A 27,920-nucleotide genomic window follows, 5' to 3' on the forward strand; every position below is an offset into this window, starting at 1 on the left:
CTTTGTAAATTTTCTGGTGCAGGGTGCATCAAATACTTTCTCTTCTCTTTGTCTGGAATGTTTCGCAGTATGGTATTACTGTATTTTCCGGATTATTGAGCGCACCTGAATATAAACCGCATTAACAAAATTTTAAAACTGTACATATATAGGCCGCACCTGAATATAAGCCACAGGTGTCCACGTCTTCAACAACGTTTTCAAGTTGGGGCCATCTGCTTTTATCGCCTCTGAAAGCTTTTGTCGTCTTTCCGCACTGCGTCAGTTCGTCACACTGCCGTTGCTAAAATCGCACCATTGCCTCACTGATGCCGAACTCACGTGCAGCAGCTCTGTTTCCTTCTTCGAAGCCTGATTAGTTGCCTATAACTTAAAAGCTGCATCATCTGCATTTCTTCATGTGTTTTCCATGAGGAGGGTGTGTGTATGAAGCGCAAAATAACTGTTCAAAACACAGTCAGATGAGCATCTTCCTCTGCATATCACCCCTGTCTAACCCCGAGCTCTACTGCACATGTCTACTGTAGTAAGAGCCGCTGTTCTGTCTGTATCATGTCAGTGTCTTGGAGGATTTCAGCAGATTTCAGACTCTCTCAGGGGCTAGGTTAGTTCTATCAATCAGGTATGAGTGGATATCCAGCTACTGAAGTTTGAGATGTTTCTTCTCGTCATTTACACACACTGGTAAGACGTGTCCTCCTCACTAATGTTCAGTTAGCATCATAACTTATTTTATCACGTGGTGATAAACTGAGTGCGCTGACAATATCACTAGTGTAGCAACTTCATGTTAATCTGTGTGTTACCAGCACAGACAGCGTTGTTTTCTGCACTTAGGCTGCGCATGTATCCGCTGTGTTACCAAACCATAGACCATTTTAATGGGCAATGTGCCAAACAAAGAATCCGTCCATATATTAGCCGCATCGTTTTATTAGCCGCAGGGTTCAAAGTGTGAGAAAAAGTTGAGGCGTGTAGTCTGGATTGATGGTAAACTTTTCTGTCATCATGGAGACTAAACCAGACCAAGTTATAGGTTAGATCTGTGGGGAGGGATAAATGTAAAGTAGAGCTGTTTAATGTCACACTGTGGAACATTCCAACTGGAGCAAAGATCCATAAAAACAAGCAGGTGATGGACCCTGAACCCAAAAAGTTATATAGTAATACACCTTTAAAGCCAAGCTTGAAACATTTTATACCAAAGGGACTTTTTCTGTCTTAGTACAAATTCTGCACAAACATTGAACAAAACCAGTATGTGTTCTTTTATGGACTGAAAAGAATACATTCGGAGAGGTGTTAGAGAAATTGCACCGGTATGCTGTACTGTAGGCACCGATGGCAGCTCAGTCCTCATTATCTTGGTCTACATCATCACAGGTGTAATACTCCCTACAACAAAAACATAGCTAGACTAAGCCAGACTGTTAGTGTGATCAGACTGGACTGGACTGCACTGCACTGCACTAGACTAGAATGGACAATATTATCACATTGTCAAATATCCAATCCAATTTACTTTATTTCTATAGCACATTTCACAAACAGTTTCCAAAGTGTTGCACAAATACATAATAATAAGCACAATAATAAAATGATAAAATAAATGCTCAGATTTAATCATACTAGTCTTAAAATAATAAAACTAATCAAATAAAATAAGAGCAAAACCACAGAATAGCAATAAATAAAGCCAATAAAATACATAAAAAAATAAGTAAAAGACACAGAGGACCACACAACTCACACGGAGTTAAAAGCCAGAGAATAAAAGTGAGTCTTAAGACGAGACTTAAAATACTCCACTGTAGGCGTTGTTGAGACGTGGGGGGGCAGAGCGTTCCAGAGCTTAGGGCCAACCACAGAGAAGGTCCTGTCCCCTCTGGTTTAAAGTCTCGTCTTAGGCACCAAGAGCTGGAGCTGGCACTCAGACCTCAGAACGCGTCCAAGGGTGTAAATTTGGATGAGGTCCGAGATGTCCTGTGGGGCTAGTCCTTTCAAAGCTTTAAAAACAAACAATAAAGTCTTAAAATCAATTCTAAAATTAACAGGAAGCCAGTGCAAAGACGCAAGGATTGGGATAATGCTCTCTTCTTTTTGTTCCTGTCAAAAGTTGCGCTGCAGAGTTTTGTTCAAACTGTAGTCGGTAAAGTGCGTTTTGTGAGATGCCGGAATAAAGTGCGTTGCAGTCGTCCAAGCGTGATAAAATAAAAGCGTGCGAGACTTGTTCAAAAAGTTTAAAAGATAAAAAAGGTTTGACTTTAGATAAAAGCCGCAAATGATAAAAACTTGATTTTAAAACACCATTGATGCTTGTTAAATTTAAAATCACTGTCTAAGGTGACGCCAAGGTTGGTGACTGTGGGGCAAACATAACTTTTGAGTTGTCCCACATGAATGAGGGTACTGCTGGCCCCAGACAGTATCACCTCAAATATGTTGTACAAGAATAGCCTGATTCATCAACCGGTTTCACTTTGCGGAAACTGTCTGACCTTGCAGCATCAGGATTTGTTCGTTCGAAGGCAGGCAGGTACAGAAAGAACAAAAGTGTGGCTCCTTGCTGCAGGTGTTCCAATCAGTGGGACAGGTAGAGGGTGCTCTTGGAAAAAGGATAAAACTCAAACACAACAGGACTCCAGGTTCTCCAAAGAAGTTAAAAAAAGTAAAAAATCACACAAGGAAATATATAGTAAAAGGCCTTTATTTAAATGGCCAAAGCCAACATGTTTCAACCTTAACTGGTCTTCATCTGGACTTAATAGTAGGCGGGTACTTTTTTAAAATTAAAACCAATTGCTACTATTTGGTCGTGACGTATGTAATGTGCCGCTCGGGGCTAACTAGTATATTAAGCTTTTCTCAAATTCTGTAGGAAGAAGGGTAATAACGTATTTCTCCTTGATAAAATTCACCAAACATTCTCTTTGTTCTGGCTTTAAATTCTCGATCTGGTGAATCGTTTCCAACATAGAATATATGGCTCTGATTCTGGAGCTCAATACTGAAATATGTGCATGTTTAAACACATGGAAGAATGCCCAAAAAACTTGCTTTCATGCAGGCCAAATCACCTCCGGGGTTTTTGCCGACACCTGGTCTAGTGTATTCTGATTCGTGACCTAGTGGCTGGAGAGAAATGAGATTGAGCAGAGGCACTAGGTGGCACCAGCCTGGCTAGTACAAGACAGGAAGGAGCAGACCTTCCTGGAATGTAGAAAAAAAATATATATGAGAAATACATGTTATCATTATACTTGATTAAATGTAATAGAAACCAATTAAATATGTATAGTCCAAGCAAAAACAAACATCAGACCTGTATATTATGTCTTTTATTCCCTCACCCCACTATCCCTCTCCACCTCCGTGAATGATCTACAAGTCTGTCATGTGCACTGGCTCGGAAAAAAAAGGCAAATGAAATCAAGTGGAGACAGCACACTCAGCACTGGGCCTAATAGAAAGCAATCCTCTCTAAATGACACTGACTGGACTGATCTAGACAGACAATGCTGCTTCTGGAAACACTAACCACACTACAGCATTCACTCCTCCCAGGCAATGGTGCATATTGTTGTGGTTCTATTATTACAATCAGATATCCAATCAGAAATCAGGAGCCCGTCACTTTGGGTTGCGAGATCCTACAAAAAACAATTTGCACTAAACCCAAACAAGCCCTGAAGATATGCCCTCACTATATGATACGATTTACCACAGTTTATACCAAAATGTAGCAGTAAAGAGGTCTGATTTTACTATCTATCTTTATGTAAACGTTTGGCTTTAGTTTTCATCTTCATAGTATTCTTCCCCTCAGTTTACTTGTGCCATTATATAGATGTAACTTTCATTATTTGTAGGAGCGCTGTATTTTATTTGATTTAAGAAATTAAACATGTTTGCAATGGCCATTTGAAAGTAGATTTAACATCTCAAAGTTCAGATAAAACTGTGCCATTACTCTTCTTCTTGTCTTGAATTTTTTTGTGCTTTGCTTTGTTTTATTTGCCAAATGTGGAAATTATTTTTGTCTACAAGGGTTTCATTTCCAAGTAACATTATTATAGGTTTATAATTTTTGATTCATTTGTATGTGTTTGTTACTGTGGCTACCTGTATTTTCTTAGACAGAGTTGTACACAGATGCAAACGTGTCTTACTGTTTCATTTGGTCTGACAGTGAATACATCAAGTGCCATGTTTTTCTGCTTCTCGTGAGGATATTGTAGGGGATTTTAGGATAATAGTGGGTTGAGTTCGGATAGTGAAACTTTAAACCGCTCGTCACCTCAGTGCCTATGTTTGAGAGGAGCCACGCAAACTGAATGCTGCAACATTAGCGTCAATAATCTGTATGGTCATCTCTTTTTACAGCATTAGTTACCTGTTTCTGTACAATTGTTTCATAAATGGTTAAAGGGACAGTTCGGAATTTTGGACATAGGACCTCATTTCCTAGTTGAGCCAGAGTGCTGGAAACATGTGGACACACTTTTTAAAATATTCCATCCAGTCCTTGTATTTGTAGAGGTCGCTGGTGCTAGGCTAGTGCATGTCAATGGCCATAGTTAACCAGCCACTAAAAACTTACCCACTCCACAAAGCACCCGAAGCAAAACAATTATTACGCCAGACTGTCGATGTGAATGTCTGTGTTGACAGAATAATTTTAAAAATAAAACCAACCTTGCATTTGAAGGATTTATGTCTGAGCAGCAGCAGCGAGTTGTACTTCCTAATAGAAAGCATGGCAGTGGCGGACTGATATATGAGAAAATAGTCCCTCAACATGCGGCGATTCATGCGATGCAAGTTTGGTTTTATTTCAAACATTATTCCATGAACACAGACATTTACGTCGACAGTCTGGCGTAATAATAGGTTTTCTTCGGGTGCTTTGTGGTGTGGGTAAGATGTTTGTTTTTAGTGGTAGGCTAACTATGGCCATTGACATGCACTAGCCTAGCCCCAGCGACCTCTGCAAATACAAGGACTGGATGGAATATTTAATAAAGTGTCTCCACTCATCTCCAACTCTCTGGCTAACTAGGAAATGAGGTCCAAAATTCCAAACTGTCCCTTTAATGGTCCACTTTTATATAATACCTTTTCACCTTCAAGCACACCACTAGGGGTGCGGTGGGTTAAGCGCTTTGCCGAAGGACAACGACAGCATTCACCTGTAAGAGCTGCGCCAATCTGTGGAGAATCTGACTGAAAGTTCTATGACGTTTTATGTCAAGAGCAGGATTTGAACCGTTAACTCAACTACCAACTAAGCTACTGTAACCTACTGTAACTGTTCCTTTTTATGGTTATTTATAGTAATGCTTGTTTGATAGCGTACTTAACCTCACATTCCCTATCCATGGGTTTCACAGTGACGAAAACCTGGCACTGTTGCCATAGCGATTTATAATTATCAACTCAATCACATCTCTTGAACGGTCAAATGTCATCAAAATGCCACATATAAACAGGAAGCCGAACATGACTCCTGATTTTCAAACTATTTTGGCTCTACCAAAATAGCCTGAAGTCAGTTTGTTTTCAGTTCGTCATGCATAAAATTGGAACTTTTTGTTTTTCACAATGAGTAACCACTCTAATCACACAAAGCACAGTTTAAGTACAACTTTTATTAATACTGGAGTCATCACAGTGCGTTTTGTTACATTAGCAGTGACTAAAGTTAACAAAATGGGTCAATTTTACAAAAGAAAAAGGAAGACAGAAAATAAAACCTTTGTCAGAGTGAGAGTCAAAAAAATGCTTTGTTAAATTAGTCACAATAAATAAAAATAAGAGCCAGGTCAGGAGGGGACAGAAGCACAGTGAATCCAGGGCTAGATAGGAGCAATAATGGTTAGCAACAAAAATATCTGTCAATTTGTGTAGCACTTACTTTCAGTTTAGTTTTAGATAACAATGGCAAATCTGATAAAATTATAATCATGACTTTAGTTTAAAAAAATTAAATAAAATAAAAGCTAAATGCCTTTCTTTTCTATAATTTTCAGTTTCATCATTTTCTTTCAATTTCATGGATCTGTTCTGTTGTTCTTGTTTATATTCTGTTTTGTTATAGAGATTTAGAGAATTTTGGTTGTTTTTAAATTTGGTGTGTCACATTTTCCCTAAAAGAAGATGCAAACACAAACACTACAATGCTTATTTTGAATTTTTGCTTTGACGGGATTCTTAAAAGACCCATGTTGTGCGATTTTCTGATCTATGTTATGTTGTTTCCTCATCACAAACATGCCTGGAGTTGTGTTTTTATTCACACGTTTTGCAGATTTACTGAGTTCTTTTCTGAAACAGAAAGCATGTGGTAATACAAGAAGTGCTCCGTTATGTTTTTAAACTCCATACACCTTTAGAAGAATCATTTGGATCATTTTAGCCTTGAATTTCCAATCTCTACTGTATTAAACAAAAGGTAAAAAGTAGCTGGTAACTTGAAAACTACTGCTTCGTGACATCACAAGGTGGAACAGAACATTTCGAGCTGGGGATGTAGACAGCTCAGTCACGCAGGATTGCTCAAACATGTGTGAATGAAACAAAACGCAACTCCAGGTATGTTTTTGATGAGGTATTAACATTCTAATGTGGCTTAAAGCTCACAAGAGAAAACTTTGCGTCATATAGTACCTTTAAAATATCTGAAAATTATGGGAGAGAAAGATATTTTCTTTAGACAAATCCTAAAAAACAAAGAAAAAAAAAACATTTCATACAAATAGTTGTAATTTTGTGACATGATTTTTGATTCCCAATTGAAAAACTAACCCAGCAACCCACAATTTTGACAGATTTGAACCTCTTTTACAGAACTGAGCGCAACAAGTGATTTCTGAGTAACACTACTGCAGCCAAAGTGGACAAAAATGAGTGTGACTTTCAGTTATAATTACAACCGTGGCACTTTTGGACACCCAGCTCACAAGTTACAATGTGTTTCGCCGATGCACTGTTTCGCACCGTGCAGAATCAATCTTAGTCATGTTTGCGAGCAGCCTTGTGAGTTTGTGTGTTTATGTGATGGAGCAGGAAGCGTTGACAGCTTGAGTGTGGGAGGTGGCGTGGCAGTACACTTGGGCCTAGATCACGTGACCGAACGGACCAATCGCAGGCGTGCACCGAATCGGCCGCTCTCAGCTTAACCTGCGCAGATGGCCGGGAAAGGGTGGGCAGAGAGAGAGAGGGACAATGCTTGGATGATGTAGCAGTTTGTAGAGGTTAGGTGGCGATGTAAATAGTAATTATACGGATGTGATGAATGTTTTCGAGAGGATTTTGTCAGTAGGATTAATGCGATGGCAACATTTGAGGGGGTATAGTTTTTAAAATGAGTTCAGTTTAGGGCCATACTAGTACATAAGTGGTATGGTTTATGATTAATAGCTTTTATAATTACTGTGCCTATCTGCATGAAAAAAAGACTGTCAAAAGTTTCAAGTCATATGAGCTGTTCAAATAAATTCAACTTCAACATTATTTTTGCATTATTATCACATAATATAGTTACAAAATGTTTTTAATCCAGGTTCATATTAACTGTGTTGGTATCTAAGGTAATTTATCATTTGTTGATTGTCATGGGGAATTTTGTCCTTCGAATTTGACCCAACCAAAACGATAATTTTCAACATTTGTGGATAAATGAAAAAAAGCTGTTACTCCTTCAATTTGCTATTTGGACATAATCACATTTTCGTTTTCTACAGTTTTTCCAAATTGTGTCCAAACTTTGTGCTCTGTCGACTAACCTCAGTGTGCACTAGACATAGGCTACGTTCAGACTGCAGGGCTTAATGCTCAATTTGGATTTTTTTGTGAAATCAGATTTTTTTTTTGCGATGTTGTTCACATTTCCAATTAAATGCGACTTGTGTGTGATCTCCAGTGAGAACTTTAAATGCCCAGAAGTGTCCCATATGTGCACTGGAGGACACGTGTTTACGGAAGTAGCCTAAACACTGGGCTCATCTCCCAAAATTCGGATTTTTTTGTGAAATCTTTTTTTTTTTTTTGCGAGGTCGTTCACATTTTCAATTAAATGTGACTTGTATGTGATCTCCAGTGTGAACTTTAAATGCCCCAATAGCATGTGCATTGGAGGACATGTGTTTACGGAAGTAGCCTAAACACTGGGTTCGTCTCTCAAAATATGATCCAGTCCTTAGACAGGTTACACTTCCACAGTTGCTTAGTTTGTTTGAGTCTTTAGCCTCCTTGTATTTGGCTCGCACAGCTCTTTATTTTCGTTGACATTGGAGCCAGGACCGCCTGTAGTCGGCTCGGCCATTTTTTTTGGCAATCATTTGAGTAACCGCCCAGTAACGATAAGACAACTCCAATTTGGCCTGAATACAGCGATCCCCCCAAATATTAATAAACTTGCTAACCTCGCTTTGCCTCCGTTAACTAGACTCCGAGCCTGACATGTAAGTCTGATGAATGCATGTATCGTTTTTAGGACCACATATCTGAGTGGCCTGGGTCGCATAAAAAAAAAAAAATCCTATCTGTGTCGTTCAAACCAACATTAAAAGTTCAGATACGGGTCACGTAAGGGCGAAAAAATCTGATTTGAGTCACTTCAGGCTGCAGTCTGAACGTCGTCTTAGTTTTATTTACTTCACTTTCGGGTCGGTTCTTGTTTACATACACAGCGCATCATTCAACCCAAAGAGTCTATCAGCTGATTGCCGAGCTTATTTCCATGACAACGCGCTTCAAGCAGACAGACCGTGAATACAAACGCGTGTGCTTGTTTCTCTGGCTCTATACGTCGTGTTTTTTTCTTTCACTTGCGGCTAAACACGGGCCCGTCGACGGAGATTTTGGGGCCCGGGGCAAGAAGCCTGAAATGGATGAGTGTGAAAACAGCCATTGTTGATCTATATACGTCAGAAGGAAATGCATTTTTTAAGATAATAATAATTGCACCTGAAAACCTAATTGAATATTTACCTAATCAAGACCCGCACATACACCTAACAGCACTATTATTACTATTACTGGTGAAAACTGAATGACAAACCCGACTATATTGTTGTGAGAGTAATATTTGTCCTGGCCTGCTTTTATTAGATGTGATGTCCTCTGAAGCCACGGGGCCTGCCTGTGGGACTGTGATCATAACAAGTGTTTGTCAGCCCGAAGGCAACTGCAGCTGTGCCAATGGGGGCCTTCTTTTGTTAGAACAGGACAAGTACGTATACTGCCTACAGAAGTGAGAGCTGCACAGTCCAACGCTGGCTCTGAGGCAGGTCAGAGATTGCGCTAGGATATTGTCCACATTACTATAGTTTGCGTTCGCGGCTTGCTGCAATTTGATGTCATGAATTTTGATGTCAGCAGAGGGTTGTAGACTCACTATTGTCGAAAGGAAATGGAGAAATGTTGGACTTTAGGATGTTTTGAGAGGGTTTGAGTCAGCAAATTCCCCATATTAAAAGGAACTGTTCAGGTCAGAGAGAGTCCTTTTAGGTTTATTTAGACATTGGAACTGGCAACCCAAATGATTCTGCGTTTTTGATTGGACAGCCTTGAGAACTAAATGAATCAAATTACAATTCTTACAAAGCTATAGGTTTTGAGCATGTCTACCTTGTATACGGTGCAAGGATAGGTCATATTTATGGAGTTTAAAATCAAAATCGTGCATACGGTTCTTTTAAACTTATGGTAGTATTGTGCGTTTTGTTTCATGCGGATAGGCCCAGTAATTACAGACATATTAATGGTGCATTGCGTAACTTTTCCGGTTGAAGGTCTGTCAAATGCTTTTCTCTATGGAGATGTTATTGCTTTGTCTGGAATGTTTCGCAGTATGGTATTAAACGTTTCTATCTTCATGGAGACCAAACCAGACCAAGTTACAGGAGAGGCAAAGTATTTTTGAGCTATAAAACCACCTGTAATTTAATAAATGTAAGTTATAGCTGTTTAATGTCATACTGTGGAACATTCCAGACAGAAACAATGTCAAGTGAACCCAAGCTACTGCCGATGCACTGTCAAATTTGGTGTAATTTAGTATATTTTCAAGCTAGTCATATTTTCAGGCTGCATTGTTTTCCACAATTTCAGCAGCTTTTTACTCGCGAGTGCAACAAAATTAGAGATTTTTTGCCGTTCTTTTTTGGATAGCTGCTGGGTGGAATGGAGCACAGCTCAAACGATACAATAGCGGTTTTATTTTCCTGGCAATTTGGAGAGCTGTCTTATTATTTTGGATTGTGCTCAAAAGAATTGGAGATTTGACAAGCATATAAAGGTCTATTTTTCAGCTGTTGGGTACGAAACTTCATCGTCAATAATGTGAATGCGCAGCGTATAGAGGCCGAGAAAGTGAAATATTTGGCATTTTGTGGTATTTGTTGGTTAGCTGATAGCAACACTAAAATGCGTCCAGTTTTAGTAGCCAATATCTGTCTGATGAGCTGTACTGTGTTTGTCTGTGTGTGTGCGTACTTTTTTAGATTGCTAACTATCTGCAAAAAGGCATTAAGAGAATTGTCAATTAAAACATGTCATAAATTAACAAAACTGAAATTGTAACAAAGTAATCCAACCACATGCACAGGGGTCACAAGGCAATGTACTTTTTAAACCAGAATAAACACGTAAGGGAGGGCATCTGACGTAAAACGTACTTCAAACCGATACATAAATCAGGTGACACGTGAAATACAATAGTTTGCAAAATGAGATGTGTCCAAATTCTTAATCATAAACACACAAGTTAGATATTTGTACAGAATTTTTCAGACTGTGTGAGCTGTGTTAACCTACTATCCTAAAATCCTCACATTACAGTTGCCATACAGATTTTGAAGTATCTGTTTGTATATAGTCATAGTAAGTCATGGAGTAGTCTAGAAGCAATCACTTTTGTGCATGTATGTGTCAGCACGCATGCCTGCACGCATGGTTTACTCAGCACTTCGATGGCCTCTATGGAAATTCGTATTGTTGTATTAATATTTTCCGTTGTTGTATATTGGTAAGTCTAATTCTACCCCATACACAGGTACATACAGTACTTATAATCAGAGCTGCAGAATTAGCTGCAAAGTACTTTTTTTGAGTTCATCAGTTAGTAGTAGGGATGTAACGATATCCAAATTTCTTGATATTTTCACAATTTGCATCTCACGGTACGATATTTATTGTGATCTTTTGCGAATATGCTTTTTCTTTTTAAATGCCTTCACAAGACTTTGGTTCTGTCATCATCCAAAGAACTAACATTCAAAAAATTGTTGTTGTTATTATTATTAGCAGTTATTTCTTCATGTAGTCTGCACTTAAACAGAGCAAAGCATTATGGTCTATGTAGTTCTCTATTGCTGTACCATAACAATGAGTTTAAGCAAAGAGACTTCAGTATATTGTGAAGGTCCACAATATTATTGTGTGACTTTTGACGATACAGTATCACGATATTTCGGTTATTGTTACATCCCTATTTAGTAGTAGTACACAGTTATTCTCAAATAGACATTGTATTACGATAATTGTTGTGACGTTTCGGCGAAGATACTTGAAATTAAATAGCAGTATTCTTACTTTAAGGGAATAACATACTGTAGTATCTAGGAATACAATGTATAATCTTCATTCAAATTGCATTTTCCAGCTATTTTGCTCTCTATAATTGACATTGGATACATTACTGTCAAATTCTAAATCTAAGTTGAAATGTTGATACCTACAAATAAGAATGCTGCTATTTCCATTTAACATCAAATAGAGTCTATGGAGCTCAACAGCGATGCCCTGGTTTTGGAAGCCAATTTCTGATTCATTTTTCCAATAGATTTTCTTAAAAAAAAAAAAGTTTGAAAGCTTGCCAGGGTTAATCAGCTCCATGGTGACTAATGACCACGAGGCCTATAACTTTATTCAAAATCTGTTTCTGAAACTTTACAAACTGCTAAGTTATTAAAACATTTCGCCTTCGTCTTGCATTTTAAACATGCTTTTTGGTTTGGATATCAGTTACCACATAGCTGGTTAGCCTCCGCAATGTCTTTGAACTCTTAATATTTGAATTTTTGAAAAGTGTATGGGGAAAAAAATATGGAAAATTTACTTCTGGAACCAGAGCTGACTTCAAGTGGGCGGGACTGTTGAGCATCCTTAGCTGTAGTAATGTAACAGACACAGCAATGGCACACTTCAACGTCAGTTTAAAAGTTCTACCCAAACAACAGCTGCTCAAATACAATGCAACTATAGATTTGTTGTTCCCAAATGTGCATTCTTAATTTTGCTATTTCAAAATTGTGATCCAAGTCTGCTCTTCCCTCTCTCCAGTTTCAAATTCATTTTTACACAACATTGGCATCTGGGCACACATACAGCGATTAGACAGTGTATGCCAATGGACAAACCCAATTCCAAAAAAGGGCTAGACATTTATATTAAAACAAAGATTTTTATTTCAAACAGCCACTTCTGTTTAATCTCTACCAACATTGCGCATTGTTGCTGTGTACTTGGGCAAAACACTTAACCCAAATCGCCCACCGTTTACATGTTACGCCCATTTTTTTGTCTTCACAGTGTACTATAAAAACGTTTGAGATTTGACAATGTCTGTTGCTTTTTAAATTAAAATTTGTGTCAACTTTTTTGGAATTGGATTTCTGTAAGAGTTGCATCCATTTCTCGTCTTAATTTAACAACCTCCTCATTAGAAATTCTACTTGAAGCGACAAAATAAATAAAAATATTAACAAAATATCGACAAGATGCCAGTTACAGTTTATCAAAGTGTCACAACCACTATGTCCATCACACACCCATGTCTCACACTTACTGTAGTTTCATTTTTACATTTAACACAAGATTTTAAAATGAAAAAAAAAAATGTGCCTTGTACAGTATGTTACAGCACATACCATTATAACGGGCAGTGAAATGCTCCTTCGACATCTGCTGCTCATCTCTCCAAATCGCCTTTAAAACCGTTATCAAGTGCGTTCCAATGTCCTGAACTGAATCCTCGTTTAAAGTGCAAATTCACGACGCCTTTGACTACAGCATAATGTAAAGCACTTTAACTACGCAGCCATAATAGGTGGTGATTGAAAAGATAATAACTGTCTGACAATCCAGGGTTTCATACATTTTCATTAAAGACCCTGTACCTGTACCTATTTTTCTCGTGTATTTGAGCAAAATTTGTCTTGCCCCAGTACAGAGATAATGTATCGTATGTTTGCATCTAATTATAAAGCGTTTTGCTAACAGAGAATCAGGAAGTTCACTGTTAGCATGCTAGTTGTTTCACTGAGAGTTGTGAAATGTGCTCATAAACTCATTGTAGTGAGTAAATAGAATGTTCGGAAAGTGAGGAATAACTTTGGACTAAACTGTTTTAACTGAACTAGTTTTGCTTTCACTTTTTGTTTTGTTTTTTATCTGTAAAAATCAGGTACAGCGTCTTTAATGCAATATGTAGGTACAGCGTGTGTATACAGCAGTTATGTGGCGCAAATTCTCCTCAAAGTAAAACTGACAGTATATTAGGATGTCTTTTGTGATCACAGCTACCATTTTGTTTACTCTAAATTTGTATTCTACTTCCTTATCCCATCTCTCATTTCACCAATCAAATTCTCCCATCGTCGTTCACTTCCTCGTCATCCCTCCTGTCTTTTCTTATAAACTAAATAATCACCTCACTCGTTTTGTCAAGGGCAGACTTATTATTGGCAATCCAGACCTCTCTCGGTTACACCTCCATTTTAACACTATGACTACAGCGACATCTAGTGGCTATTACAAGTACTCGACCATCACCTACCAAAGTGCGTACTGTTTTACTTCAATTTGGCTACCCCAGAGAGAAAGACTGAAAAAGATGTGTTGCGAAACTGGCTATAAGCATGAATTCACAGTTAATTAATTTAGCATTCCTGATGTGGCAAAAGAGAACGTATATAGTCCCCTCCCATCCTTCAAAACAAGAAAATAAATCACATTTATTGCTCCATTTCTGATTAACATTGTCTCTCTAGAAAATATATAATTATGAATATCTATACGCCTGGATTACTACAGTGGTAACAAGGTAAGGACGTCACGATAGAAACAAGCAAATACGCACACGACACACAGAAGTAAAGCCCTGCCCTCAATGGGTGACCTGTAGCTGTCCCGCAGCAGAGCCCGACCCACCCCTCACTCGCTCCACACTCACACTGTTTATCTGATACACGCACGCCCACCCGCACCGAGAGAGAGAGAGAGAGAGGGGAAGGGGCACTAGCACGGCTCAATGCCCACAGCGTGTAATAACGGCGGCTGTTAGCTCCCCATGCTAATGCCTAAGCTTGAGTTCTAGTGGGCCGTAGGTACAGTGCGTTTGCCCGGTTCAGATCCAGCAGTCACATGGCACCTCTCTCCTCCTCTTCGTCAGTCTCTTCATGTGGCACTAGACCAGCGGTTAGTGGAGAGCACAACTGAGATAACTAGAAAGTGGAACCCAGTCTTTCTCTCCAGAAGCACTCCTCGTCATCACAGTTTGTCCTGCAGGTTCCTCCATCCCTGGGTGAGGATGTACTGAAGACACACATGCGTCCAACACACACTAGTCATGGTGGCCCGCTAAAGCCGGTCAATATTTTACTTGAATTCTCAGCATGTTAATGTTTATGTTTTATCATTATTATATTTCATATATTATACTCTAAAGATGGTTTTAAACACTTGTATGTTTTTGTTTTCATTCGTCTTCTGTTGAAGTATTCCCTACATGGTTAATTTTGTGTATCTCTATGCAGTTGCACCTGACTACACTGGCTGACAAACAAACATCTTGACTTCCCGTGTTTTTCATCACAAGATGCGAGGTGCTGAACGGTCATTGGACACAGTCTTGCGGAGGCGCACCCCTCTCCTGATGGTGGTTAGCATGTCCCCCGTTCCCTCTGCCCCCTCTGTTCCTGTCTGAGCCTCACCAGAGCCAGATGGTGGTGTGGCCGGATCATCAGGAAGTGCGGGGAAAGGAAACTGGCCTTCTCCGAGAGCGTGTGCGCTGGCCACTAGCTCACCGATCTTCTCCACCAGACTGTGTCGATTGGCAGCGATCATCTGTTCCTCCTCTGATCCTGAAGCCGTGCCCATAGCCAGGCCATGCTGCTGGGCGTAGACCTCCAGAGCGGCCCCTGACCCCCAGGCCGTGTTGGGCAGGCTGAGGCGCTTGGGTGATGCCTTTACGTAATCCAGCGCTCCCTGTGAGTCCTCCGCTCCAGCAAAGAACACACACTCCTCGCTCCCCGTGCGTACAGGGACCCCAGCATGTCCCCCACTGGCCCCGGGTGAGTGCGAGTCCCCGGGCACAGTGGGCGTCTTCACAGGCACAATGGGTGGTCGGATGGGGATGGGCCCTGCGCTGGACAGTGTGCGTCTAACACCAGGTTTAGTGGATGGAGTCCGGCGGATGGTGGCAGTGCCAGGAGTTCCAGCTCCTCCTCCACCAGCTCCACCAGGCTGCCCCGGTATCCCGTGAACCCCAGGACCCAGCACTCCACTGGGTAGGCCGGCAGTACTGGCTGGCCTCTTGGTCTGGATCATCCGCCGGTAGTTCTGAGCAATGTTGGAATGGCGTGGAATTGTAGAGGACTTATCAAACTCTGTCTGTCCATCTGCGCCCTCAGTATCTCCATTCACAGAGTAGCAGTCATAATCCGAGCCTGGGATCAAAGGAGACAAAGACACAGGAACAAAGCTTCAGAAACACAGCAGAATGTGAACTCCTTGTAGTGAAGTCAACTTGACTGAAAAGTTTAAAAGATCGAACCACTGCCTTCTGCTTCTCTCTTCTGCTTTTCTAACAGATGAGGCAGCAATAGCAATCTGTTCATCCATAATTCATTTTGTAATAAGGTTGGAATTTCCATGGTGACAGACACTTTACAACAGTCTTTCAGCTCGTTCTAGTTCTTTGTTTTGGTAATTCCTTTTTCCTCATTCTAAAATCTGTTCTGTTCAAAGGCAGTCTGACTTCTTTGGGTGTTACCTTGTGAAGGGATGGTGTCTTCCGAACATGATGGGGTGGTCGTCTCAGTGCTGTATCCACTGGAGTACTGTAGAGAGTCTCTGTTGCTCTTCTGCTCCATGCTCAGCCCTCTGGTCAGCACCATGGCCAAGTCACTAGCCGCAGGTGATACCTCGTCCCCATGCTGGAATCAAAGTAAGAAATCAAATACAACATGTCCTCACAAGGGTGCCATGCAAAAAAAAAAAAAAAAAAAGTAAACAAAAGATCTGTTTAACAACCCAATAAGCTGCTACTGATACATACATGTATCACACTTTTGAATAAATGCAAAATTTAGTATTAACCATCCTAAAAGACTTTAAAAAAAACTATATTTATATGAATCCTGTATTTTAATGAACTTTTGTTTACTTGGTCCCTAATTAAATTTCACAATGCTTCAGAATTTATTCATTTTACTAATAAGCTTGAAGAAATTTATAAGCTTACAAAAATGTACAATTAATAATAAAATGTAGTTAATCCTGATATTAAACTTGTGAGTTTAGTATGATTTTTGATGCCAGTGCTGTTTTCTAGCTTTGAGAGGGCCCTTTGCAATAAGATGTCTTAATAACAGTGCCTCAATCTGCTAACCCTGTTAAACCAACGAAAAATACATCTGTAACAAAACAACTAATGTCAATTTGATATCTGCAAAATAATCTGCAAAACTATGATTGTGGACTGCATTGAAAAAGACATTATTTACCATCAATTCTTCAATCTCATCATTTCTATTTTATACAGTTTTGTTCAGTTTTGTTAGTTTTTTTATTACCCAATAGGAAATGTAAGTGAATTCCAGATAAGAGTTAACATAAACAGTCATAACTAAACAAAAAATATTTCAAATTTAACCACTGCTTTAACCTCCAGTCTATTCTCACCTTGCCCGCTACGGCAGCCGCCCCCATCCGGGCCCTCTGCGCATCATCAGCGTGGGACGGCCCCGCGTAGCCCTGTGCGCTGGGGGACCCCTCGCTCTCCCTCAGCCTGTCCACTGGCTCCTTCCTCCGCTGGACCGCCACCGCTGCTGCCACTGGCTGTTCATACTGGCCTGCTTTTGACCAGTCCTGAGGAGGTGAACGGAATTAAGAACAGAGCCAGACAGAGGAGGGGGATTGGTGCAGACTTGTCCGCGATCCAGCAGTTTTGAGCCCTTTATCTGAGTGTAGAGACAGGGGGCTTTCTTTGTGGATTTTCGGCTTGAGCGAGTGCCGGAGTGTGGGTGTATGTGGGCAGAGGACATTTTTTTTATTTTGGTTTTATCAATGTTGTCTTTGTATTATGAAAAAGGAGTGAGTGAACGCCAAATAAAATGCATGCACACACAGCAATCTGCAAATGGAGATGGTAATATAAGCCAGTGGTTTCCAACCTTTCTTGTCTTGAGTATTCCTAAGATTTGTCTCCCACTCTGAGACCCCTTAACTGGGATTATAAAATAGACAATAAATCTTACAAGTATACTCACTAATTTTACCATTATAATGTTTTTGTTTTAATGGACAACAATTGCAAAATCGACTTTTTTGAGCTCTGAATCATATTATAAAATTGTTCCCTCATCAAAAACATACCTGGATTTCTAGTTTGCTTTATTCATATATGATGTTGCTCACTATAGTTGATGATTTTACCACAGTAATTCAATCTACTGACAGTAGATGAGGACCTTACCCCAGTTCTCAGTAAAGGCATTGCATCTATAGTAACAAGGTCTGTCTGAAGATTGTCTGAAGAAGCCAAGTTCTCTTAAAGGTCTTTAGGATGTAATAAGCAGTGCAAAGAAAACTGTATATTGAAATACTATTTAATTCCATCTTCCAAAAGGTTGGGAAACACTGAATTATAAGAAATGAAATAGAATGATAAAATTGTAAAACATGAGTAGAATATTAAAGAATAGGAAATCATAATTTTGATGGAACAGAAGACATAAGGTGCAACTGAAGAATGGAAGCGTATGGGGAACAAACCTTCCACATAGGAACCTTTGATGTGGGAGAGGAGGAGCTGGATCCAGAGGGGCGGATATAGGGTGGGGACGCAGGAACAGGAAGAATGACAGAAAGAGGTCGGGTGGGGCCAGAGTGAGAGAGAGCGGGGCGGAAGGTAGCGAAGGACGAGCCAAACTGCGGGACGAGAGACAGTCATCAGAGAGGATAGGAAACACAAGAGATTGGCCTTGGCCTTGGGAAAGCTTTTGCCAACACATGCTATGGACATCACATTATTCACACTGCACTGCAAAAACAACATCTGCACATGTTAAAATGGCTTGAGTTCAGAATATTAAGCTTGTTCTTTTGGGTATGATTCATTTGTCTGGTTCGGCCCCAGATTTATGAATTTTCGAGGTATTTTTGACTGGTTACAATTGTTTTAATTTAATTTAATTTCAAGAAACAAAAACTTTCTGAGGAGTAAGACAGCAAGCTTGTCTGATGTCTGAAGCTAAGAAAGGATGGGCCTCAGGTTAGAACTTGGATGAGAGACCACTGGGAATACAAGATCTCACAGAGTGGCAGCCGTGGCTCTAGGGGAAACTGTCCTTGGGCAAGACACATCACTCAGTATGAATACGGCGTGTGCATGAGAGCTGGTCATGCTCGGAGTCCACCCCAGAGCTAGAATTCATCAAATCAAGATCAATATTCTGATTTCAAGTGATTTTAACTCATGTAGCTCTTTGGATTTGCAGTGTACCGATCTGAATGACATCAGGAAGTTTAGAGATGACAGAAGATCAAGGTCTAGAACATATGTTAATATAAGAGATGGAATTAATGTAAAGTCACTAAAAGCTAGAAAGTCTACAATGTAAAGCTCCATGTAATCACTGTCTAAAGGCCAGGACATGTTAATATGGCCCCACTCATGCATGCCAGTCAACATGTCCAATTCATTTAGAATTCTGTACTACCACATTTCTCTATTGATTAAACCTAGTCTCATATCAAAGCAGTTTTAGCAAATGGGAGATTGCAATAACAGAATGCAGTACATGACCTGGTCTGATAATGCTTGTAATTTAAATGAGAGCTGCGAAACTGCATTCAGATGCCGCCTGGTAATCAAGTGAAGGTGAACACAGTCAAATATGAAATCTGTGGAGCATGACAGAAGCTCCGGCAAAACAGAAATGGATGTTGACTTTGCCTCTGCGTCGTCACGGCCACAATAGAAAATCACCCTTTTTTTCCGAGATGTGATTTTCAAGAAAATAGGGAAGACAGGCAAGGTTTCACATGAATAAAAATGTGATGCAGGTTTTATTGTGTCTACACCAATTAAATGGAGAAAAAGGCACCGTCGAAGTTTTTTTGTGCGGGGGTTGTAAGAACATTTCCAGAAATCTTGACACCTAAATTGAGCTTTGTCACTGGATTGGTACGGATACTGAATTTCTAATATGAGCAAGGTGAGGGAAAACACAAATAGTGATACACTTTGAATCCAAAAATAAAGTTGTTGGAAAATAAGAAGTCTACTCATAACTAAATTTTTGTCATTGTTAGCAAAACATAATGCTGAATTAAAGGTTCTGTATTACACACAATTTATTCTTGTAAGCATTAAGCCATGTTATAATGCTGTTACCTCATCAAAAACATACTTGGAGTTGAGTTTTGTTTCATTCACACGTTTGAAAAATCCTTTATTATTAGTCTGTCTACACAACCAAAGCTCAAAATGCTCTGTTCCACCTTGTAATGCCAAGTTGTTGTTTTTTTTACAGATATCCTTTGTTCAGTAGAGATTGGCAATTCCAGATCTTAAATCATCCAAATGATTCTACTGAAGGTGTATAGAGATTAAAATACAGTGGAGTACTTCCTGTATTATCACATGGCATCACAAGCTGTGTTTTTTTTTTTTCTCAGCCTAAATATGCAGGGTTTGTGTGTGAAACAAAACATAACTCCAGGTCTGTTTGTGATGAGGAAACAACATTATAATTAAATAAAATTATTATTTAAACAAAGGACTAAAATCACAATATAAAAATATATAAAAGCAAATAATACTTGTAACATTCCAATAGTTATTCCTAAAGAATTCATAAAAAATTGCACTGTTTAACTTTTCTTATGGGAAGTCTGAAACCTGCTTGTCTCCATGGAAATGTTATTGCCGTCTCTGCAATGTTTCACAGTATAGCATTAAACTTGTCCATCTTGCATTTATGTAGTTACACGTCTTTTAATTGTTAAAACATACCCTGAAAAAATGCATTCTTATTGTGAGTTGATTCACCTCTCCATATATCCGAATGTAGATGTTTAATGCTATACTGTGGAACATTTACAGCAAAGCAATAACATTTCCCCACAAGAGACCCTCCACCAGAAAAGTTGCACAGTGCCCCTTTAATTTAAATCATTTTTTTCTTGTGTTTTTGTCAACTTTATTGCAATAAATAAGTAGCACTTATATTCACAATGAGAAGCTTGTAATTTGCCATTGACCTGCTGGGCTCATTGACTGCAAGGCTGTTTTAATTTAATTACCCTCACAGTTTATTCTCAACATGTAATTTCTCCAACATTGTATAGAAATGTGTTACATATGTGATACAAAAACTACAAGCCTTTGTGAATGTGTTTTGCCATGTGAACTCCAGCTCCAGAGTTATTCTCAGAGCTTTGAATAACACTACTTAACTTTGTTCTGAATAAAACTCTGTGATTACCAGTGGCTTGTGTAGTGCTGGTGACAAAAGGTACTTACAGTTGTGGGCGAGCTGCATTCACTGACTGACTGGCACGTCTCTGAGGCCTCAGAAGAAGCTGAACTGGAAGATTTCTGCAGCACAATAAGAAAAAGCAGCACCTTGACTCAATGGAACTACTTAAGAAAAAAATCACATACATTGAGAGGCAATGCACAAAGAGCATAAGTGGCATTGTGGGCTAAATCTAATTATACCGTGTATTAAATAAAAGTGTATGACATTCAAGGCTGAACATTTTCATTGATTTTGAGGTATTGAAGATTTAGAGGTACAAAGTAATATTTATGTTATATAATATTCTCTTTAACGGCATTGTGATGTTTTTATCTGGCTCCAGGTCTTTGTACTAAGTTGTTTTAAAAAGGCATGGACATGTTTGAAATCTGTCGTGAGTTGTAAAGTCCGTGCTCGGAAATACATCTGTAAGAGACAGGACTGTGCATCTGACCATTCCTCTGCAGAGGACACATCCTTGTTTTGTGTTTGGGGTTTCCTCATATGACAATCAATCGCACAGTGAATTTGGGAATCATTTGGAATGTCTTAAAATTGTACAAAATTGCACAGAGAAAGCCCAGCATTACAGTGTCCCCGAATTTCTTTGATTCATCAGGATGTTCATACAAAAAGTGCCTATTTCTGCTTTTGTTGTATATTGGAATTCTGAACGTTTGGACCCATGCACAGTCCTTTGGAAATTTAGTTCCAAAGAGATATATTATATTATTATTATATTATATTTGTGTTATTTTCAAAGAATTTCTTCAATTCTAAATTCTAAAGTATAAACTTTATGGACAGTAAAAATGGACAGCAGATATTACTACAACATCTACTGCCCTCAAATACAGAGATAATATCCTCAAAGGGACAATAAAGCATTCCATAATCTGTGTGTGTGGGAAATGAGATCTTTGAGACATTTGCAGAACAAAAGAAGATAGTCCTGTAAAGTTACCAGAATGTGCGTCTACCCTTTCTATTACTAACACCAGTTTAAACTCTTACTACCTGGCTGGTGATGTCCGAGGGCATGGGCGAGGGCGGTTTGGAGTAAATGTTGGCGTCCTGGGACACAAAGCCCGAGTCGTGTGATGAAACGCTGCTGAGGCGGTGTGCTGCAATGCCCCCCGCTGGAGGAGGCTGGTGTGGCAGGCTGCTGCGGTACCGGACCGAAGAGGAGGAGGAGGAAGAGGTCGGTGAGTGAGGCAGAGAGCCCCCAGCAATACTGCCCCCTCCTGACGAACGGGAGGCACTACTGTGGGCACTGTTGACACTGCTGTGGATGCGAAGAGGGGAGGGGCAGACAGAGGAGGAGGATGGAGAGATGGAAGAAGGTGTTTGATTGGGGTATGGGTATGGTATGAGAGTGAGTGTAGAGGGCAGCGCATTGATCCAAAAAATTGACAGGCAAGCAAAAACCCCAGCGAAAGAGGGCAGCACAGACAGACAAAGAGATGGATCAGAGAAAGGTAATAAAGGGGAAAAGCGGGAGAGAGGGGAGAGATAATGTGAGATTATGAGCATTATTGTATGTTAATTTACATAAAAGAATGCAAATGAATATGACTGTAACCTGTAGCACCTATATTCCTCTATTAAACTAAGCCACAGCACTTAAAACAATTTTGACCTAAAATTTACTTGAGAAGTACCCCAGATCCCATTGCTAGATTTGATATGGATAATTTACAACACACAGAATGTGGTTAGGTCATATTTGGCTACAAAAAAATAACAGGGCACTACCATGCAAATTAGCTGATTCCTGTTTGCATCGGGCAACACTTTGAGCTTGATCCAGAATAATGTGCTCTAATGCTGAATTGAAATGGCTCATATTGAGCTATTTTCTGATCTGTGTTATGATGTTGTTTCCTTATCACACACACCAAACCTGCATATTTAGGCTGAGTTCTCCTCTCAAACAGAAAATACTCTGTTCCACCTTATGATGCCATGTGTTACTACAGGAAGAGCTTTACTGTGTTTTTACACCTTTACTAGAAGCATTTGGATCATTTCAGCCCTGGAATTGTCAGTCTCTGTTGAAATAGATGTAAAAGGTAGCTGTTAATTTGAAAACAACACACTGGAGTCTGAAATAAAGCTTGATAATGATGATGATCTATTCTACAACTTACAGTATATAATGGTCAATAAACACTTTATATAGCAGTATTACTCAATATTGTGTGTGTGTTTACTTTGACATGTTTCGTGTATCATAATGAAGCAACTTTGCCAGGGACATTTTTATATATTTTGTGTGTGTGTGTGTTTTTTGTGTGTGCGTGTGTGTACGTGTACATTTCAAGCATATAAACTTGTACAAGGCAGTGTGATATGTTCCCGTGTTGACCTAGTGAGTGACAAACAGCCGTTCAAGACACAAGTGCGCAGAGCTCCACATTTAGAGTTTCTGTTCAGCATCATAGTAAGTGCAGGTGTATGTCTGCTGCTTCCTATAAGTGAATGTGACAGGCAACGATGAGTGGAGGAGACAGAGACAAAGGACCAATGAGCAAACGCACAACACAAAGGCTCCTCTTTCTGATGGTACCTGAATGCATCACAAGTATACCTACACAAAATGCTCTTTCTTATAGCTCCTGAATGCATCCTAAGTATAGGTACTATACATACCCATTCTGAGTTACCTAAATGCATCACAAGTAGTATGTCTACATCCACGGCGCTTTTGTATACAGGTGAATGCAACACAAGTATTGACGTGTTTCAGTTTCCTGTTTATTGCAACATCTTTCTTTCTCTTATTATTTCCTTCTCTTAATAACACAATATTTAGTTTGAAATTGTACAGTCCTGAACAGTCCTAGACGTACAGCTGTTTCTCATAGCACCTGCATGCATCAAGAGTATATCTGACCTGGCTAATGATGGTATGTTTACATTGTATGTTCATTAATATGCAAGGTCTCTGTGTTTAAAAATCTCAAAATCTCTAGCTATAAATGAACGTAAAAAATAATACGCCTGAACACAGCATGTGTATACTGAGACAATCATGTCTTTCTGATCGACCTGTATGCATCATGAGTATCCCTTAACAAGCCCCTCTTTTTGACATACTTGAATGCATCACAGGTACACAAAGACTGACACATACTCCACGTTCTGAAAGACTTGAATGACGCATTCAGTGAGAATCCCTATTTTGAGTGTACCTGCACATGCTGCTCTTGCGTGAGCCGGAGCTGCTGGGGGAAGAGGGCGGAGTCTGATAGGACCAGGTGTAGTCAGAGCCCTTCAGATCTTTAATCACCTATTCAGTCAAAAAAGGCAGAACACTTAGCTTCTTTCACTTCTGTTCAACAGTAATACCAGTTCTGATATGATTTATGGTAAAGTGAAGCTGTTACCTGTTCACTGGCAGGAGGCAGCTTGTGAGGGTCGGTGGTCAACACAGTGAGGTCATCAATAATGGCCTGGAGGTGTGTGATCTCTCCTAACATTGCGATCTCTCCATTCTGTAAAACCAGTCTGTACTTAGGTAAAGTTACACACATGGCATGAGTCATGAGTAAAAAGTATGTGATCATGGCATTACCCAATGTGCTCAGAACTGAATTATGCTAGATTACTATACACTATACTAGTTTACCTAATTCTGACCTATACACATATTACATTGCACACAGAGGCATATGCAATAGCAAAAAGTAGTACTGTAAATACAACTTATTGGCAAAGTAAAAAAAAAACAACAACAAAATAAACCACAATTTAGACATACATAATAATGAATACATTTTGCTGTACAGTTCACAATGTTAGCCTCACAACTTTGGCTTATTTATTCTGCTTGCTTTTGACACAGTTTTAACCTTCTTTACATGTAAACACATGGAGAAAAAGTTCATTTTCCACATGTGCACAGTCTTGTGGCAATTTTATCTTGCAAGATGCAGTGGCACAAGAAGATGAAGATGCATGATTTGTTATAAAAAACTTGATAATGTTCAGCGTAAATAAACCCCAATAGTAGTTCTATTTTTTTCACAGAAATCTTAAACTACTTCAATAAATAGTCAACACTGTATTGATTAGTGTTAGTCATGACGCTAACATTTCAAACTCAATTCAGTACGAAAGAATAGACTCGATATTTGACTACTGCACTCTTTTAGACAATATTGTCATTTTCAGCACACAATAATAGTATTTGTTTATTACATGGACTCACACAGGTTCTGATAAAATTCAAGATGACACTATTCAGGGAATAGGTCACATTTTATCCAGCTATTTGATTTGATTTGATTTTTTTTTCAGCACTGATACTTGCTTAAATGAGTATCTAGTTTTCGATACCAATTTTAGTATTGATTAGTGTCTGATTTTCAATACTCTGACAGCCTGAGTATTGATTGCTCTTACCACCACAGGCTGCAGAAAGCCAATGAAGGTGCAGAATCGGCCCCTCTCCTCCACCAGGGCCCTCCTCACCGCCTGCTTCTCTGTCTCCTCCATCAGCAGGCACATGTCTGTCACATCCTGCATGGCACTGTCCAGCTGGGGCTGCAGGTCTCCACGACCTGGGGAGCGAGGGCACACTGGAGGTCAAGGTGAGGGCAGAACAATAGAGTCAAGTCTCCCCAAAATGAATCAGAGTAATGTACAGTTATTAATGGACACATGAGGGAATGGGGCATGAATGTTAAAACAGACTTTGAGCACTTGGAGTCCAAGACATCCTCCAAGGCATCGGCCCTATCCTGCAGTGGTAAGGATTTAATACTCAGTGGCAGATTCAAACGGGAACATTCAAGAGTAAAGACTAGTGTTGTGGTCAAAATCCAAGAGTTGAGTTGAGATTAAAATGCTACACCAAAATGAAAAATCAAAGGTTCATTGGTAGAACTGAATAATGAAGATTTACTAGTCTAGTCCTTTTGTACATCTATGAACAAATGTATAACTTTATAAATATTGTTTGATACCATGCAAGTTTCATAAAACAATTATATTTTTACAATATTAGGTTAGAAAATCTCTGAAAATATCTGAAAAGAAATGTGAAAAATACACCTTAGCAAAACAGTATGAAAGTGCTTGGTCTACAAAGGTACAACACTAACAAAGTTTTGATTTATCACTATAGTAAAAAAAAAAAAAAAACCTAATTAAACCTAATTTACTTGGTAAATCTTGTCAACATGGTGTTCTGGATCTACATATGAGAATGGTCAAAACTTTACCTACTTTAGCTTAGTATGCATGTTGAATAGATGATGCCATTTTTGGAAAAGCAAGCCATGCAAACCCGTAGAGGATTCCAGCATGCAGAAGTCTCACTCAAAGAAAAACCCGGTGTGACTACAAAGCTAACTGCAGCTTGTCATGCAGGAGTGATTACGTCAGGCACTGTCGCTAAAAGCCTACTGAGCTTCAACTACTGAGAAAACTTTGAGGTGATACACGGTAAAGTGGAGAGACTAATATAATGTAATGTGTTATATCACCACTACCCAGAGATGGGGGAGTAGTCAAAATCCACTCAAGAATACTGTTGCTTACTGAGCATAATGTCTGTCTGAACCTTAAGTAGTAAAATGTAAATGTGTATTGTTTGTACTTAGTATCAGATTTATGTTTTAGTATTGGTGTAATCATACAGACTTGATCTTATTGCTTTGCTGGAAATGCTCCACAGTGTGGCATTAATCACCATGGACATAAGCAGGTGGTTGACTGCAGGCCAAATTATAGTACAGATCTGTGGGAGCATATTTTCTGCACTATTGGGCGCTCTGAATTATAAGGTGCACTGTCATAGAATGGTCTATTTTCAAACTTTTTTCACAAATAAACCACACCAGACTTTAAACGAAACACAACAGTTAGATGGCTCAGCGGGGCTTTGTTTGGCGCGTTCACGGTGACTCTCGGCTTTGTTCAATTGTGGCGCATAGGGAGGGTGCTGTTGGGGACCGCTAGATTGTTGGCGTGTTCGCAGTGACTCAGTTGTTCAGTTGTGTTCCTCCATTCAATTCCTCGTCGGCGTGAAGTGATGAGTGTGGCTGCGGGTGTGTTTCGCTGCCCCGTCACTGTCTGCTCTGTGTGCGTTTGCGTGCGCTGCGGGTGGTGCGGCTTTGTAATTTACTGAAGTCGTGCTGGGACACCCGAGTGGTTTCGTGTATAGGGCGCTCTGCATTGAGGGGCGCGCAGTCATTTTTTGATGGGGTTAGAGGCTTATGAGCGCGCCCTATGGTGCGGAAAACACTGTAACTAACATGCAAGTACATTTAATGTGATAATTTGGAGAAAATCTGGCAAAGCAACATCATCTCCATAGTGACAAACACTATGGTACCAGAAATACAAACTTCCAAATCATCTTGCATTTGTCACTTGTAGACCAATCCAAGTAGTTTACAATTGGTGTTAAATTAACTCTTAATATGGGGAATACTAAATTCTCCCCATTACTCCTCTGGGTAGTATATTCTGATTTTGAATGTGGATATGTACTGCTAAATGTATGGCTTGACATGCAGATAAAGTGACTGAGGTCAGAGGTGAAAACAGCAAACAAAAGAGCAATACTTACCCTGCATCTCTACAACAGGGATACACATTTGGGACGGAGACAGCGACAGGGAGGAGGGGGAGCGAAAGAGCAAAATAAAGAGAGAGAGGGGGCAGAAATAGCAGAACTTATGGTTAAGGTTAGTACAAGGAAGCCATCACAGGACAGTCACAGTGCACAGGTTAGAGCAAATCATACTTCTGCAACAGAAAAATACAGAGAAATCAGAAAAGCAACTGAGAGCAGCAAACGCACTGAGCAACTTACAGATTTCTGTACATATCAATCTGTATAATTTTACTTTTGAATTACAATGAGACTGAACCAAAAACATGATTATAATTAGTAGTAAAAGTTTCATTCTTGTAATTGCTGTCAAATTAAATAAGTCAAATTTTCATGTATGGTTTATGTAGAGTTGTTAAGTGTGATGTCACTTTCGGATCCAAGGCAGGCAGCACTGTGGCAAAATAAAATAAAAATAAAAAAATATAAGGGTGCTAAATGATTATGTCAAACTTCTGGTATGATTATTGATCAAGTTATTA

The 27,920-nt window shown here is 39.5% G+C and overlaps 1 protein-coding gene across 1 annotated transcript in view; it reads right to left on the minus strand.

Moving 5' to 3' along the window:
- Window positions 1–14,030: 14,030 nt before the first annotated feature.
- mtss1lb (MTSS I-BAR domain containing 2b) overlaps window positions 14,031–27,920 on the minus strand; it is a gene marked incomplete at its 5' end in the record, with an annotated part of 97,130 nt that continues 83,240 nt past the window's right edge. Inside the window, 8 exons of the mRNA XM_055154830.1 lie at window positions 14,031–15,731; window positions 16,058–16,220; window positions 16,969–17,154; window positions 20,816–20,890; window positions 21,831–22,098; window positions 24,008–24,105; window positions 24,203–24,310; window positions 25,221–25,378. Coding sequence (XP_055010805.1) covers window positions 14,875–15,731; window positions 16,058–16,220; window positions 16,969–17,154; window positions 20,816–20,890; window positions 21,831–22,098; window positions 24,008–24,105; window positions 24,203–24,310; window positions 25,221–25,378 — 1,913 coding nt within the window. The remainder of the gene's footprint in view (window positions 15,732–16,057; window positions 16,221–16,968; window positions 17,155–20,815; window positions 20,891–21,830; window positions 22,099–24,007; window positions 24,106–24,202; window positions 24,311–25,220; window positions 25,379–27,920) is intronic.

The sequence above is a fragment of the Boleophthalmus pectinirostris genome, unplaced genomic scaffold (assembly GCF_026225935.1).
Source record: "Boleophthalmus pectinirostris isolate CB_2022bp ecotype Guang Dong unplaced genomic scaffold, ASM2622593v1 HiC_scaffold_19, whole genome shotgun sequence".
Taxonomy (NCBI): domain Eukaryota; kingdom Metazoa; phylum Chordata; class Actinopteri; order Gobiiformes; family Gobiidae; genus Boleophthalmus; species Boleophthalmus pectinirostris.